This window comes from Saimiri boliviensis, chromosome 8, assembly GCF_048565385.1.
Source record: "Saimiri boliviensis isolate mSaiBol1 chromosome 8, mSaiBol1.pri, whole genome shotgun sequence".
Taxonomy (NCBI): Eukaryota; Metazoa; Chordata; class Mammalia; order Primates; family Cebidae; genus Saimiri; species Saimiri boliviensis.
Window position 1 is genome coordinate 73,515,278 of NC_133456.1, and position 16,686 is coordinate 73,531,963.

The following is a 16,686-nucleotide window of genomic DNA, read 5'->3' on the forward strand; positions in this document are numbered from 1 at the left end:
GTAGATTCCCTGGGATATTCTATGTGAACAATCATGTCATCTGCCAAGAGAGACAGTTTTATTTTTTCCTTCCCAATCTGTGTGCTCTTTGTTTCCCTTTGCTTGCCTGTTGCAGGGGCTAAAGCTTTAGCATTGTATTGAAGAGCGGTGAGAGCAGACGTCCTTGCTTTGTTCCCAGTCTTAGGGTAAAAACAGTCACATTTTCACCATGAAGTATAATATTAGCTGTAGGGTTTTTGTAGTTACCGTTTATCAAGTTGAGGAAGTTCCCCCTCTCTTACGGTTTTTCTAAGAGAGTTTTCATGAATGCATACTGGATTTTGTCAGATGCTTTTTTAATGTAATTGACATGATCATGTGATTTTTTTTTTTTTCTTTAGGCTATTGATATGGTGCATTATAACTGGTTTTTGAATATTGAACCAGTCTTGCATTCTGGAATAAACTTCACTTGGTCATGAAGTATAATTCCTTTTATGTAATTGTGAATTTTTTTTTTTTTTTTTTTTTTGAGCTGTTGTTTTGCTCTCGTTGCCCAGGCTGGAGTGCAGTGGCGCAGTCTTGGCTCACCGCAATGTCTGCCTCGCAGGTTCAAGCGATTCTTCTGTCTCAGCCTCCTGAGTAGTTGGGATTACAGGCGTGCACCACCATGCCTGGCTGATTTTGTATTTTTAGTAGACACAGTGTTTCTCCCTGTTGGTCAGGCCGGTCTCAAACTCCCGACCTCAGGTGATCTGGCCACCTCGGACTCCCAAAGTGCTGGGATTACAGGCATGAGCCACCATGCCTGGTCAGTCTGAAATATCTGGGTTAGAATTTCAGATTTCTGAGTTATCAGAGGAAGCAATAAATAGAAATAAAATTGTCCAAGGACAATAGAGATGAACGCAGTCGACAATGGACTGAATCTTTAGGAAGACCGATATTTATGAAATGATCGGAGGATAGAAACAGACGGATTCAGGAGAAGTCACTGAGGTTTAAAATCAGAAGGGCGCACAGCCACAGATATCTACAGGATATAGGCTTTCAAGAAGGAAGAACTAAATCATTGCTCAGATTACTATGCTCAATTTCTTGTCACTCAACATCAAAGTAAAGGTGTTCCTCAAATCTGCTATGCACCAGATTGCACTTAGCTTCTTCCTTCTAACACCTCCTCCCACATTGCTTATCTCATTTTGTGACCTCTTCATTCAACCATAACTTAAAACAGAAACCTAGGAGCTACAGACTTCTCTCAATGCCTTCCAAATCATGATCGATCTGTTAACAAACCCTGCAGTTATAAATAATTCTGTCCGCTGTCTTTTACCTGCTGTCACTACCCTTGTGTAGTCCATCGTTTTTTTCTTTGATGACTGTAACAGCCTTCATTTCCAGTCTGGTTTTTTGGATGCTCCTACCATACAGTCACCATGGTGATCTAACTGTCTGAATCTGATGAATTCACACCCCATTAAACCCTATAGTCTATCCATAGTACTTAGTACTCGCACTTATTCCTTATTTTATGCCCTTAATTATTTTACATATACCTAAAAAATAGCTTCTACCTGATAATTACAGAATTTGAAGTTTTAGGGGTATACTACTGCCCTTCGTAGTTCCTCCAGACATTCATGTATGGTGCATCGTTTAATAAAGTGTTTTCAAATTTTTTATTTTGAGCACATCTTTAATAGAACTTTATCGGTACTTATTTTACCTGTGTTTGGGGCGATCTCTGGGGAGTTTTTGAACTTGTTTCTTTCAAGTCTCTGAGGAATATCCTTTTTCAGGATCACTTTTTATGTGAACCTCTTGGCTCAGTTGTTCCTATGCTAAGGAGATTTCATAAATTCAAATCCCAGCTCTACCGTAGACAGGGTCTTTGTTACAGATCCTTGGTGAATATAAATTTGCTCTCTCTGAGCCCCGGCTGAGACAGACAAACTTCCTTGTCATCTCCTATCTCAACAGGCAGATGTTTTTTTGTTTTGTTTTGTTTTGTTTTTCTAATTTCCTTTCCTTGAGGATGCAGCTTTTGAAGAATCCCTGTTTTAGAAGGTCCTCTGCTTCCGTTCCCTTTGTTTAAAAGGGTTTAAGGCAGGCGTCCCCAAACTTTTTACACAGGGGGCCAGTTCACTGTCCCTCAGACTGTTGGAGGGCTGCCACATACTGTGCTCCTCTCACTGACCACCAGTGAAAGAGGTGCCCCTTCCTGAAGTGCGGCGGGGGGCCGCATACATGGCCGCAGGGGGCCGCATGTGGCCCGCGGGCTGTAGTCTGGGGACACCTGGTTTAAGGCCTCAGCTACTTTCTGGTATTAAAACCCAAGCTCTTCTGTGACCGACAAACCTGCGGGGTAAGATCGATAACAGCTTGGAACTTCCTGTTTTGGTTTTCAGTTCCCTTTTTACGTTTAGGCCTGGGTATTGCCCTCACTGGCTTAGGAGCTCAGCTGTGTATTTGAAAGGATGTTTATTTTCTCTAGCGTTCCTAGGGAAGTCCTCCTGCCGCCAGCTCCCTGTTACCTAGCCCACTGTATTCTCATTCAGGGCTGAGATTTAATACAGCTCTAACACTTTCCAAATCTATAATTTTCCTTCCTGTTTTTGGAGAATCAAATCTAAATGTAGTCATGAGTCATATTCAAAATTAAAGGAAGCAGAATGGGTCAGGGGTAGCCCTGTAATCCTTTCAGGATTGTAGGTCCTTATTTAGTCACCTCTTGAATAATAAGAGTTCCTTAGTTTTGACCTTTTTATCAGACAGGTGTTAGTATGTAGAGCTCTTTTTCACATGGTGCCTTCCCTTCCAGGGTTTTAAAAAGGAAACGATTTCCCTGTAGCCAGCAGGAAAGGCAAGAACGCGCTGAAGTTCGATGTTGGCTTGACAGTTTCGAGTCATGCATAATAAGCTACTGTTTTTCCCGCAGACTCTTCCCTTTGAAAAGGGCCAGAATCATGGGTTGCCATTTACTTGATATGAGTCTGTACATGATGAATTTAAAGCAATAAAAATATTATGAAACTGAGAAGTTAAATCAATGTTAAAATAGCGGGTTTGGAGGATTGTGACAAAACATGGGTAACCTTAATCACCTGCTGAGCCATCAGCAGGACCAGCTGGATCCCATTATCAATTTGATCTATTCTGCTTTTCTTTTTTCTTTGCGAGTTTTCTTTACAAATCTGTGAGACAAATAACATATTTTCACCTAGTATTTATTTTAATGATACTGTAAACTCTTTATAAGCTTGTAAGATAGATCTAGTATTTAAATGACAGAATTTACTTAATGTTTTCCCATGCTGTTGAATTTAATTCATTTTTTATTTCCCGTTTTCCCTTCCCCTCCTCCTTCTGCTCCCTCTGTTATAAAGATGCAGTGAACACCTTAATGCATTAAAATAATTTTTATTCTTAAACACATTTAGGGTACACTACCAGAAATAGAATTTCTAGGTCAAAATTTTCTGGTTTTCAGACTTTGACGCATAATGCCAAATTGCTTACCAAAAGCATGATATAAAATTCTGTCCTCCTAACAATCTAATAGCGTCTTAAGCAGACTGCTGTCGTTATCAGTGAGCCATTGGACAGGGTTGTGGGGCTGATGCTTTCTTTATGGTTTCTCTGCAGGATATGGTGCCTGTCATAGTTGATTACTGCCTTCTGCTGCAGCGAAAGTGAGTATGCATTTCCTGTCAGATTCAATTATTTTGAACCCAGGTAGCCTCTTATTTATGTGTAAACCATTGCTATGAATTGTGCGAATTTGACTGAATAGGTTTAAAATATTAATGTATAGAAATTTGATTCTTTAACGGTTTTCAGTTCATTTATCTAATAAAATTAACTTTTCTAAGACATGCTAAGGATATATCATTTATTTGTCTGCATGGCAGGATATTGGAGGTAAAGAACATAACTAACAAAAGAGCAATACTACTTACGGGTTTTAAAAGCAAAAAGTGTTATTTATATATATGTATACACACACACACACACAAACACACACACACAGGTTTTAAAAGCAAAAAGTGTGTTATTTATATATGTATATACAAACACACACACACACACACTCTCTTTCTCTCTCTCTCCTTTTTTTGGTATATATACTTTTTTTTTGAGACAGAGTTTCGCCCGGTCACCCAGGCTGGAGTGCAATGGCATAATCTGATCTCGGCTTACTGCAGCCTCCGCCTCCTGGCTTCAAGCAATTCTGCCTCAGCCTCCCAAGTAGCTGGGACTACAGATGTGTACCACCATGCCCGGCTAATTTTTTGTGTCTTTAGTAGAGATGGGGCTTCATGTTAGCCAGGCTGGTCTCCGACTCCTGACCTTGTGATCTGCCCACCTTGGCCTCCCAGAGTGCTGGGATTGCAGGCGTGAGCCACCATGCCTGGCCTGGTGTATATACTTTCATGACCTATCACTAGATGAACAATTATACTACTCAAAAAAGGCTAGATACATTGTGCCTATGCGGTACTGTTTTTGTTTGTTTAAAATAAATCAGTATAAATAAACTCTCGATTAGGTTTTGTTAGTTTAAATCATAACTATATAAAGTAGCCAACCTGGCTGGACGTGGTGGCTTACCCCTGTAATCCCAGCATTGTGGGAGGCCAAGGTGGGGGAATCCCTTGAGCCCAGGAGTTTGAGACCAGCGTGGGTAATATAGGGATAGCTTGTGTCTAAAAAAAATGTGTAAAAACTTGGTTGGTCATAGTGGCATGTGCTTGTGGTGTCAGCCAGTCAGGAGGCTGGGGTGGGAGGATCTTTGAGCCCCAGAAGTCAAGGCCGACTTGACTTGAAGTCAAAGCCATGATTGCACCACTGCACTCCAGCCTGGGTGACAGAACAGACCCTGTCTCAAAAATAAATAAAATAGAAAATAAACTAACCAACCTGTACCACCTTCTAAGTGATAGAGAACAAATCTAAGTGATAGAGAAGAAATGTGAAGATTTAATGTAGATACTCCCAAAATCCTATGCAACATGACTTGGCTCATGAATTTATATATATTCTAAAAACCTGATTCATAAAAGGTTGGGTCATACTTTGAAGTATCAGTAAAAGCTATCAAGAGGGCAGCAATTTGCTATGTCAGACCTTTGATTAAGTCGTAGAGAGCTATAGTAAGTTCTGCTTACTTGGGGCTCAAATTTATTCCAGTATTTTAACTCTAGTTAGGAAACACATTGTGCTTAGAGTGCTGATGTTGTTGAGAGTATTACTTTATGTTACTCATTGTCTCATTGTCTTCTTTATGCCCAGGACCTACGGGAAAAATCTCTTTCAGGTGTTAGGGCCAGAAATACCTTTGTGTCTCTTGAATAGCTAGTTGACTTTTAGTTGATGGACAGTGATTGTGCAGTTAAATCATGGTTTCCTAGAAAGCAAAATGCCATGATTTATCTGCTGAACTTGCCCTGTCTTTTTTCGAATTAGTTTTCTCTTTACCTCCCTTTCACTCTCAATTTCTTGTTACATGTCTTGTATTTTTAAAGTAGCCTTAATAGTTTATGAATCAGTTTTACATATTTTACTTAACCCTCATAACTACAGTGTAAAGAGAGGTAATGTAATCCTTTTTTTTCAGATGAGGAAGTGGAGGAATAGAGGCTTTTCTGATACTAATAAGTACTGGAATCAACTCTGATCTTCAAATTGAGCTAATTTATAAATGAGATGAAGTGAAGTACCTGAATACTACGTGTTATTTAGAGTACAAAGGCTTATTTTTACAAAATGGACTGTTTCCACCTAGCATGGTACTTGGCACAAAGTAGCTATTCAGTGCCTGAGGGCTGAACTGACAAAGCAGTCCTGCCTCCTGGTTTGCAGGGTGACTTGTGATCGTCATCTTAAATACTAGAATACTGTCACAGTGGTATATAGTTGAAGTGGGCCTAACAGTCGTAAGATGAAAGGTTATAGAGGGAAAAAGAAAAAAAATGGGTTATGTTCTTCCAAAATATTTTGTTATTCCCTAAAATATTCTGAAGATAAGCTTTTCTTTTTTATATGATTTGAAAAGGGAATATTCTCTAACTTTATTTCACCTATTGACTGGCTGAGAATGCAATAATTTCTGTATTAAATCACAGCACATAACGTGGAAGATAAAATCTGGTTTAGATTTTCATCAATTGGGATCTATTTATTATTTCTTTGTTTTTGTCAACTTCTTTAATTTTTCCTGATTTCTTAGCATGTTTTCTTTTTGTTGTGTCAGAAACAAACGGAATATTCGCTTTTGGAGATCTCAGAGAGAAGTAATAGCAAGAGCGTCATAGTATATATCTTCCTCAGCTCCACGTGGAAGAGAACCTTCCTGAGTTCAGCTCTTCCTGGTTCTTTTCATAGCTCTTTTCTTTCTTGCTCCTCCTGCTCTTACATACACACTCCTGGATCAAGGGCATGGACATTTTCCCTGGACCACAGGACAAACAGCATATGGCTTCCCTCTCTCTCTATTCTGCTTTCTAACGCTGAAGCCTAGATTGTGCTAGAGCCTGCCTCTGCTTGGGAGAAATTCCAGCATATGTGTTCGTATTCTCTCTTTCTTTCCCTCTTCGTCTCTTTCCCTACTTCTGGTCTTTCATAGGAGAAAAAGGGGAGGGCAGCATTCCCAAGAGATGTGAGAAAGGTCAGGGTTGTGAAGCTAGGCATTGGGTCGAATGCTCCCTCTTTTGTTCTAGCTCTGAGCTGTGCTTGCTTGCTTCTCACCATACCGGCTTTTCTTTTCCATCAGAATGTGAAGATTCTTCTGTAAGTGGGCCTGAGCTTAGAAGGAAAGGTTGAATAAACCATCTGATAGACAGTTTCCATCTAGACCAGCTTTCAGTTCCCTTCCATTTCAAACAGGCAGTGACCAAAGATTTGTTAGATGTAAGAATTCTATGTTTAATTAAACAGTTCAGTGTAACCACTCAAATGGTAGAGTTTTAAAATATTTTTTCTGCCGGGCGTGGTGGCTCATGCCTGTAATCCCAGCACTTTGGGAGGCCAAGGCGGGCGGATCATGAGTTCAGGGGATCAAGACCATCGTGGCCAACATGGTGAAACCCCATCTCTACTAAAAATACAAAAATTAGCTGGGTGTGGTGGCCAATGTCTGTAATCCCAGCTATTTGGGAGGCTGAGGCAGGAGAATCCCTTGAACCATGGAGTCGGAGGTTGCAGTGAGCCGAGATCACACCATTGCAGTCTAGCCTGGCAACAGAGTGTGAGACTCTTATCTCAAAAAGAAAAAAAAAAATTTTTTTTTCTTAGAGTTGCCATAGATAATAAGGTTAAAAATGATCAGTTCCCTGTGCTACATTGTAGCAGAGGATTGTCAGATAGAAGTAGCTTCATTCCAGTATAGTATTTTTCTCCTTAAACTCTTAAAAGTGGGCTGGGTGCAGTGGCTCACGCCTGTAATCCCAACACTTTGGGAGGCCGAGGTGGGTGGATCATGAGGTTAAGAGATCAAGACCATCCTGGTCAACATGGTGAAACCCCGTCTCTACTAAAAATACAAAAAATTAGCTGGGCAGAGTGGCGCGTGCCTGTAATCCCAGCTACTCAGGAGGCTGACGCAGGAGAATTGTCTGAACCCAGGAGGCGGAGGTTGTGGTGAGCCGAGATTGCACCATTGCACTCCAGCCTGGGTAACAAGAGAGAAACTCTATCTCAAAACAAACAAACAAACAAACAAACAAAACTCTTAAACTGGACACTCTATACTATCCTTTGTGACATTTGGTCCTATGTATGTCTAGGGTCTTCTTTTCTACATTTCCGTATTTGCAAAGTGTCTGTGACATTAACATTGCTTTAAGGAATGCTCAGATTTTGCATAATACAAATACAGTCTTACAAAATGTAGTCTAGTACTCAGCCAGCCAATTTCAGTTAACTTCTTCCACTTCCAGGGTCATTACTCAGACACTCAATCCTGTTCCCCAGATTCCTTTTATGTTACATCTTTTGATTGAGTACATTGTTTTTCTAGGCAGTCCTCTGATTTTCACATATTATATTGTTTCTTATGTGGGTGAAATTATAAACATAATACATGCTCTGAAATTAATTTTAACTTAGTGCCACCACCATTATTACACTATAATCACTGTTACCTCATAGTTTAATAACTCAGAGAATTCAGTACCCTTCAGTAATATTAATTAAACTAGTATACGTGTGTATTTCTATTAATATTTTATAATTCTTTTATAATGTAAAATCATTTTTACTATGTGGCAGTAATCACATTTGTTTTTCTCTGTAGGGCTAAATATATTATGGACATCTGTTTTGGCTAAATATTACTAAATATATTATGGACATCTATTTTGGCTACAATTTGGCATTAGAGTCTTTTGTAAATTACTTAATATCAGACATGACAGGAAATCTGTTCTTGAAGACTTATACTTTATTTTCATAATTTCGTCTCTGTTCCACAATTTCACTTCAATTTGTTTTTTGTTGTTGTTGTTGTTGTTGTTGTTTTTTTTTCAGTATTAGACAAAAGACACAGAATGTCTTAAGGCTTTTTGTAGGATACTTCTGATTTGTCACTTTACCTATACAAAATACAGGCTATATATTAGCATATATATGATAGCCTTAATGTCAGTTTCACTTTGAAAATAGATCCAGAGTTTATGTAAACCATAATTATAATTTTGAACATTGTTTAAAAATAGATGTTATGTAATTATATGTGAATTATATAGCAAAAAAGAAGTTATTTTTAAAAGCCAGATTGGTGCTCTTCATAGATGCTACTGCCCACTTTGAGTTTATATCGCTGTAAGCAATATCGACAGTTGTTAAGAAGCCATCATTCCAACGGCCAGCGTGATGTCTGCATCTGAACCCAAAATGTTCTGTTAAATCCGAAGAGAACAAATGCTGTTCAACATCAGGACTATTGTTTGAGAAACAGAAAGATCTTAAATATCAAGACTCGTCGAGGAAATGAATGTTTAAGATTTTATTAGGGTGGTGTAAAAGTAATTGAGAATTTTGTCATTAGGCAAAAACTATAATTACTTTTGCACCAAGCTAATATCAAAGCCAGGGGAAAAAAGGCCGTTTTAATTTTATTATAGCTATACCGAGATATAATTCACATACCACAAAATTCACCCTTTTAAAGTATACAGTCCAGTAGTTGATAGTATATTCACAGTTTGTTTAACTATCACCATATGCCTTTTTAAAGGAAATCTTTCCAAACTGTGGTGCTTGTGTCAGCAAACAGAGCATTTTGAATATAATTTCTTAAAATTCATTTGAATTTTGCTTTGACTTTTATAAATAAGGAAACCAGCCCAAATCAACTTTAGATTTATTAAATACCACTTGTATTTAGTGGGAATTTACTTACTTGGTTCTGGTTATATATTTAGTGTGGACTGGCAAGTGTTAGAATTGATGCCCTTTTTCCCCATCAGATAGTTCTAAATTTGTAATTATCTCATAACCAAAACAGTTCTTCACATTTAAAAAAGTATGAAATTGATAACATACAAAGTAAATTTAACAGCTGTCCTCCCTTTGAAGTTAGAAATTATAAGCATCCAAAATATTTTTAATGTGAGCACTATTATAAAATGAAGTTTGTAGAAACTCCTTGGTCCTCTGTTACTCACGATGGAGTTTCTGTTACACTGGCCATAGCAAGGCTGAGCTTGAAGTAATAACAGCAGTTCTGAAGTCAGCCCATCTAGTAATCCAAGTCAGCACCCTGGGGAATAATGCCTCAATATAGAAAGCAACATGAGAGTTAAAATTTTTGTATGTACTTTTCTTTTCTTTTCTTTTTTGAGATAGTGGTTCGCTCAGCTGCCGGAGCTGGAGTGCAGTGGTGCGACCTCGGCTCACTGCAACCTCCGTCTCCCAGGATCATGCACTTCTCCTGCCTCAGCGTCCCAGTAGCTGGGACTACAGGCCCGTGCCTCCACACTCAGCTAATTTTTGTATTTTTAGTACGGCTGGAGTTTCACCATGTTAGCCAGGGTGGTCTCCAACTCCTGACCTCAAGTGATCCACCTGCCTCGACCTCCCAAAGTGCTGGGATTACAGGCGTGAGCCACGCTGCCTGGACTGTATGTACTTTTTTATCTCCCTTCTTTCCTGATGCACTAATAAATATTCTCCCAGAATGATGAAAATCTGTCATTGAATTAAAATTTTTTTTTTATTTTAAGATAGAGATGCAAATAGGAATTGCTAAGCCTTATTTTTCTTCCTTCTTTATATTACAGCCTCTGATTGGTTAAGAAAGAAATGTGTGATTTTGCCATTAATCTTACCAGCATTACATGCCGTTTCTCTCAGGAGTGCCTTGTTTAACTTGAGTAGCCTTTGCTGAATTTTTAGCTCTCTTTAATTCTCTCCCTAAGGTGTTTTGTACTAAACTAAAGCATATAATTATCTTTTTTAGCATGTTCCTTTTAACGGCACGTTACAGAGCACAAGGACTAGCAAATCTGACATTTTCTTTGAATCATTAGTTATCTTGTTACTCTTACTTTTTCTTTCTTACAGTAAAACTCCATTAATCTCCATTTCTTTTGCTTGGCTGGTAATTGGTCATCACAAAAATATGATGAATTATTATTACTATATTTTGAGACGGAGTCTTGCTCTGTCACCTAGGCTGGAGTGCAGTGGTGCGATCTGGGCTCACTGTAACCTCTTGTCTCCTGGGTTCAAGTGGTTCTCCTGCCTCAGCCTCCTGAGTAGCTGGGCTTATAGGCATGTGTCACCACGCCTGGCTAAGTTTTGTATTTTTAGTAGAGATGGGGTTTCACCGTATTAGTCAGGCTGGTCTTGAACTCCTGACCTCATGTTTCACCTGCTTCGGCCTCCCAAAGTGCCGGGATTACAGGCGTGAGCTGCTGCACTCAGCCAATGAATTACTGATGCAAATGAAACTGACGTGAAAATATTTTGATAAATATGAAATGAAGGGGAAATATTATGTAAAATTACATTTGTGCATTTGAGAAAGAAATAAATGGCTATGGATTTTCCCCCGAATATTGCAAGTGCTGTTAACTGAAGGGAGGTGTGTAGTTCTGGTGCAGTTGTGGCCAGTGTCTTTTCCATGACTTCAAGATGACGCAAAATCCAACCCTAGTCCTTTCAGGAGCTTCCTTGACGTTTTTGTGGAACTTGTCATTAAAGATCACACCTGTGAGTAAACAAACCATTGACCACTTTCCACAACTGACATGACATACATAGAAAGGAATTACACATTCAGAAACAAGTAAATAATCTCAACAGGTAAATAAAATTCACACAGTTTTTGTATTTTTTAAAAAATTGAATGAACAAATAAGTGAATGATAGAAGGCAATACAATTTATAAATGAGAACGTGGAAAATAACCCAATTTGAACATTCATAAAAGAATTATTAAATTGTCAGGGGAGAAAAACCAAAATTACTGTTGTCTAGTGAAACTGGTATGATTATATATTGCAGGTGGCAGTGTCAACTGATGCTGTGATGCTTTTTGAAGATAATTTAATAGTACATTTCAAGTGCCACAGATTTTTTTTTTATCTTTTCACTTAAGATACATTTCTAAAAGTTGAATGATTTTCAGGAATTAAGCCCTCAAATGGGAAAGACTTTATATGTAGATGTTCATTGTAATATCACTCAAAATACTGGAAATAAGTAATATATCTAACAATACAGCAATACTTAAGTAAATTCAGATTTTTTAACATATTGAAGCATTGTGAGTTAGACAAAATGGTAATTTCAAAGAATAAACAGCAACTTAGAAAATGCTTATGTAATGTATGAAAACAATTCAGAATTCTGTCTATGCTCAGTATAACTCAAATTATTTATGGGTTATTTACAGAAATATGGAATAAACATTGTGTTTGGTGTTGACATTTAAAATAATTTAAAACAGTTTTTGCCGAGTGTGGGGCTCATGCCTTTAATCCCAGCGCTTTGGGAGGCCAAGGCGGGCAGATCACAAGCTCAGAGGTTCGGGATCAGCCTGGCCAACAAAGTGAAACCCTGTCTCTACTAAAAATACAAAAATTAGCTGGATGTGGTGGCACGTGCCTGTAGTCCCAGCTACTCAGGAGGCTAAGGTGGAAGAATTGCTTGAACCCAGGAGGTGGAAGTCGCAGTGAGCTGAGACCACGTCATTGCACTCCAGCCTGGGCGACAGAGTGAGACTGTCTCAAAACAATTTTTGTTTCTGCAATAAAATTGTTTCTAGGTTTATATTTTAAGTATTAAACTTTCTTTTTTCTTCTTCCATGAATAATCACTACCCAAACATTTTGGCATGCAAAGAGTTATAGCTAGAGAGAGAAGCATATTGGCTGTGCAGGTCAGCTAGGACTCTTTAAATAGCAAGAAGGAGGGAAGGAGAAAGCATGAATAGTTCTTTTTGCGTTTTTTTCCTGCCCATTATGTTCACCCAGTTATGTTCCCATGTCAGTGTTGTCTTCAAGAAGCAATATGTCACAATAGACGGCACAGGATTTAGGCCTGAAGGCTGGGTTCAAATTCTGACTCTCTTGTTTGTTAGGTATGTCACTGTTAGGAAACAATTTATCTTACCTTTTCTTATTTGTTAAAGGAGTGTTGGGAGGATTAATTGAGATTATAGAAAGTTTTTGCAATATAAAGCTCTATGTGAATATTATTACCATTTTAAATAAACTCATGAGTAAGTTGAAATAGGGAAAAGAGATATACTTGGGAGGCTAAATTTAATGGATATTTGGCATGTTCCTAAAAGTTTCCCCCCGCCTTTCTGTTACAGGGATCTTTTATTTAGTCAAATGTATGATAAATTAAGTGAGAATTCGGTGGCCAAAGGAGTATTTTTGGAGTGCCTTGAGCCATATATTTTAAGTGATAAATTGGTGGGAATCACGCCCCAAGTAATGAAAGACTTGATTGTTCATTTCCAAGATAAAAAATTAATGGAAAATGTGGAAGCTCTCATTGTACATATGGATATCACCAGCCTAGATATTCAGCAGGTGAGTTTATAAACAGTCTACTAACTTATGAAATAAGCTTCATTCCTTTATTGATTACATTTACTTCACAGATGAGGCCTGGCCCTGCCTTCTAAAAACCATAATTATTTCTTGAGCACTTTTGGTAAAATGTATTATAAACTTATTTTGTCAGTACTTTCCTAGGACTGTATTTAAGTGAAAGCTAGATTATAAGTGCCTTGCAAGCCAGGGATTATGTCGTCTTCTATTTCTTTGACATCCCCCGGAGTACTTGGTGTAGAGTTTAGATTTAGAAGTTGCTCTATAAATGCTCGTTAACTGATCCTTCTTCATCAGTTTGTTTGTTGACTAATACAGTTCTCATTGAGCAAGTGAATTTCAACTATGGCTGCTTTCTCATAAATAACAGAATATTTTTACCTTGAAAAATATGATGCCATTTCAAAAAAGAGCTAGTATATAAGCCCAGAGTTTTGAAGTATAGAGCACGGGATAAGAGGTAAGTTATAGAACTTCTTAGTATGAGCAGGCAGCCATTGTTTGATAAAGACTTCCAGCGTATCTCAGGTTCCCACAATAAGTTATCTTAATTGAGGAGCCGTATTTATTCTAGCCTAACACATTTCACAATTTAATTATTTTTCTTTTCTTCTTCCTTTTTTTTTTTTTTTTTTTTTTTTTGAGACAGAGTCTCACTAGTACAGTGGCGTAGATCTCTTGGCTCACTGCAACATCCGCCTCCTGAGTTGAAGTGATTCTTGGGCCTCAGCCTCCAGAGTAGCTGGGATTAAAGGTGCATACTATTATGCCCAGCTAACTTTTGTATTTTTAGTAGCGATGGGGTTTCACCATGTTGGCCAGGTGGTCTCAAACTTTTGACTTCAAGTGATCTGCCCGCCTTGGCCTCCCAAAGTGCTGGGATTGCAGGTGTAAGCCACTGTGCCTGGCCCACAATTTAATTCTTTATTTTCACATTAGTCCTAAAAATGAGCCTTTTACTCCTGCAAAGGTGCTAAACCCTCTTGAGCTTGAATTTGGAAGACGAACAAAAGTCTTAGACCAAAAGTTTTTTGAAAGTGTGCAAAATCACATAGAAATTGGGTTTGGAAGAATGATTATTTCTGGGAGCTCTTTATGAATGACTGTGAGTTTGCAAAGTAAAGCCAGATCTTCTTTTATACCTGCCTTTCTATCATACGAGTAATGTGGCATATTCTTCATAGTCTGACAGTAGGTCTGATGATTTGAAAGCATGTTGTCATGCCTACCTATCACATAAAGGAAAAAAAATTAACTTCTTCTTTTTATAATAGTTTCAGCTTTACCCCAATACCATGTAAATATACTAGTCTTTTTAGTGAAACAACAATTTCAAAATCTTGCCCTCAGTTTCTTGTGTCTCCATTTCAAACCTTCTCCCCTTCTTCCTCCTAGGTTACTGTCCTGACCTGGAAAGCATTGTCTAGGTTTTTTGCTATTTTCATTTTTTTCCCCCCACATCCTAATAACTCTTCAATCTGACTTTTACTAGAGTCAACAGTGGCCTCTTTGTCCACTACATCAAATGGTATTTTTCAATCCTTATTTTATATACTCTTTTAATAGCCTCTGTTCATTAATTCAAGAAGCATTTACTGAACGTCAGGCTCAGAGGGTGCTTCAGTATCTCTGTGAACAAGGGTTGTCCTCTCATAAAGCCTAAATTTTAGCAGAAATGTTTGACAGTGAACAGACCAGTGTTCAAAAAATCCAGAAAATATTTAAATACAAGTATTATGTTAAAAATCAAACCAGGAAATATGGTGGAGAGAGAATGAGAGGCCACCTTAGATTGGCTAATTATAGATAGTCTTTTTGAGGAGGCGGTATTGAGTCTTGGAAGCTGAATGACAAGAAGGAATCAGTAATGCAAATATCTTGGATGAGAAGATTGTTAGAGGTAAAAGCTATAGCTAATGAAAAAAAAAAGAGAATTTTTGTCTTGGGTGTTTAATTAACAAAAAAGGAAGCATATCTGGAGCTTGGTATAGAGGTAGATCTTGCAGGGCAAGGTTTAGATCTTTCAGTTTTATTCTAAGTGCTCCAAAAATCATTAGAAAGTTTTAAGCAAGAGCACCCTGTGCTTTAGAGGTAACAGAATGAGGGGTGGGGGCCAGGTGCAGAGGAAGCAGAGAGACCAGTCAGGAGGCTGGTGTGGGAGGTGATTCTGGCCAGAGATGGTAACAGTGAGATGAAGAGAGATGGCCTAATGTTGGATGTTCTGGAGATAGAATTGATTTGCTGATGAATTGGGATGTGAGGGTGTGAGAGTGTGGGAATGAGAGAATTTAAGGAGGATGCCTGAGAAACAGGGCGAATAGTGATTCCTTTGAGAAGATTGCAAGACTAGGGCAGGTCTGCGTTTGAGGGAAAGATCAGGAGCTCCGACTGGCCATTTTATTTTGAGATAGCTACTAGACATTCAGGTGAAGATATCAAATTAAGTAGTTGGATATATGTATGGGTTAGAAGGGACGTTAAGGCTGAAGCAGTAAATATGTTGGTCATCAGTAAAGAGATGTATGATGATGGTACTGGCTGAGAGAGGTGGAGAGAGAGTAGTAGAGGTCCCAGAACAGGCCTCTAGAAAGACTCTCCCAGCACATCTCACTTCCATTTTCCCTCTTACCTCTCCGGCTCCCCCTTGCCAACTTCTGCCCTTCTTCTCTTGCCAATGTTTATAGTATTGTGTAGCTGTCATAGGGACAGAATACAGCATACTGTATACTTAGACTCATATCTAGTCATCTTCCTAAATATTTTCTCAAATTGATTTCTCTCCCTCCTTCAAGGTCACTTCCACATTAGGTCCTTCATCCTTACTCTTGCTTCTTCCCATAGAATTTCTAGTTTGCACTTCTGCTTGTGGGTCACATGTATCCATTCTTTAGGTCATAGCTTAAATGTTGCTCCCTCAGGGGTGACTTTTTGAATACTCCAGACCAAGTCAGGTTAATAGCACTTAAACCACATTTGTAAATAATGAATTATTTGTGTAATTGCATTTCTTCCCCAAGTCTTAACTCACACGTCATTTTGTGCCCCTGCCTCCTTTTGGTGAGTGTCCAACATGAATGTAAGTTCTATAAGGGTAGGGACTAGGTCTGGATTTATCTTAATCTAACACTTTATTACCAGTGCCTAAGAGGGGATCTGAATATGTGTTCAATAAGTATTTGCAGAACTATTGACCAAAGGTAAAATGAATATGGGAAGGGGAAGGATAAAGAAGAAACAAAATTAGACACTATGAAGGTCTTAAAGTAAGCATTGTACTATTAACAGTAGTAATTTCACCCTTAGCAGCTCTTACTCTTGCATTGTGTGTGAGCACTTCATTTCAGTTTTTATCCGAGAAGAAACAAGAAAAATTAGGGAAGAGAATTCAAGACCTTTTCCATTCTTAAAGCTTTAAGGAAAATAATTGGTGACTCTGAATTGTATGGACCAAGTGGCTTTTCCTTTTCACAGGTGGTTCTCATGTGTTGGGAAAATCGTTTATATGATGCTATGATCTATGTCTACAACAGAGGCATGAATGAATTTATTAGTCCAATGGAGGTAAGACACTTCCCAACTGGTATACATAATTAATTTTGTCTGCTAACTTTTTTCTCCTATTCTCCATTTGCTTTTA

At 38.3% G+C, this 16,686-nt stretch overlaps 1 protein-coding gene across 10 annotated transcripts in view; it reads left to right on the plus strand.

Annotated features, from left to right (window-relative positions):
- VPS8 (VPS8 subunit of CORVET complex) overlaps positions 1-16,686 on the plus strand; it is a 363,874-nt gene that overhangs the window by 179,852 nt on the left and 167,336 nt on the right. For all 10 annotated transcript variants that reach the window (XM_074404642.1, XM_074404643.1, XM_074404644.1 and 7 more), the window contains 3 exons: positions 3,628-3,674; positions 12,806-13,028; positions 16,521-16,610. In XM_074404642.1, coding sequence (XP_074260743.1) covers positions 3,628-3,674; positions 12,806-13,028; positions 16,521-16,610 — 360 coding nt within the window. The remainder of the gene's footprint in view (positions 1-3,627; positions 3,675-12,805; positions 13,029-16,520; positions 16,611-16,686) is intronic.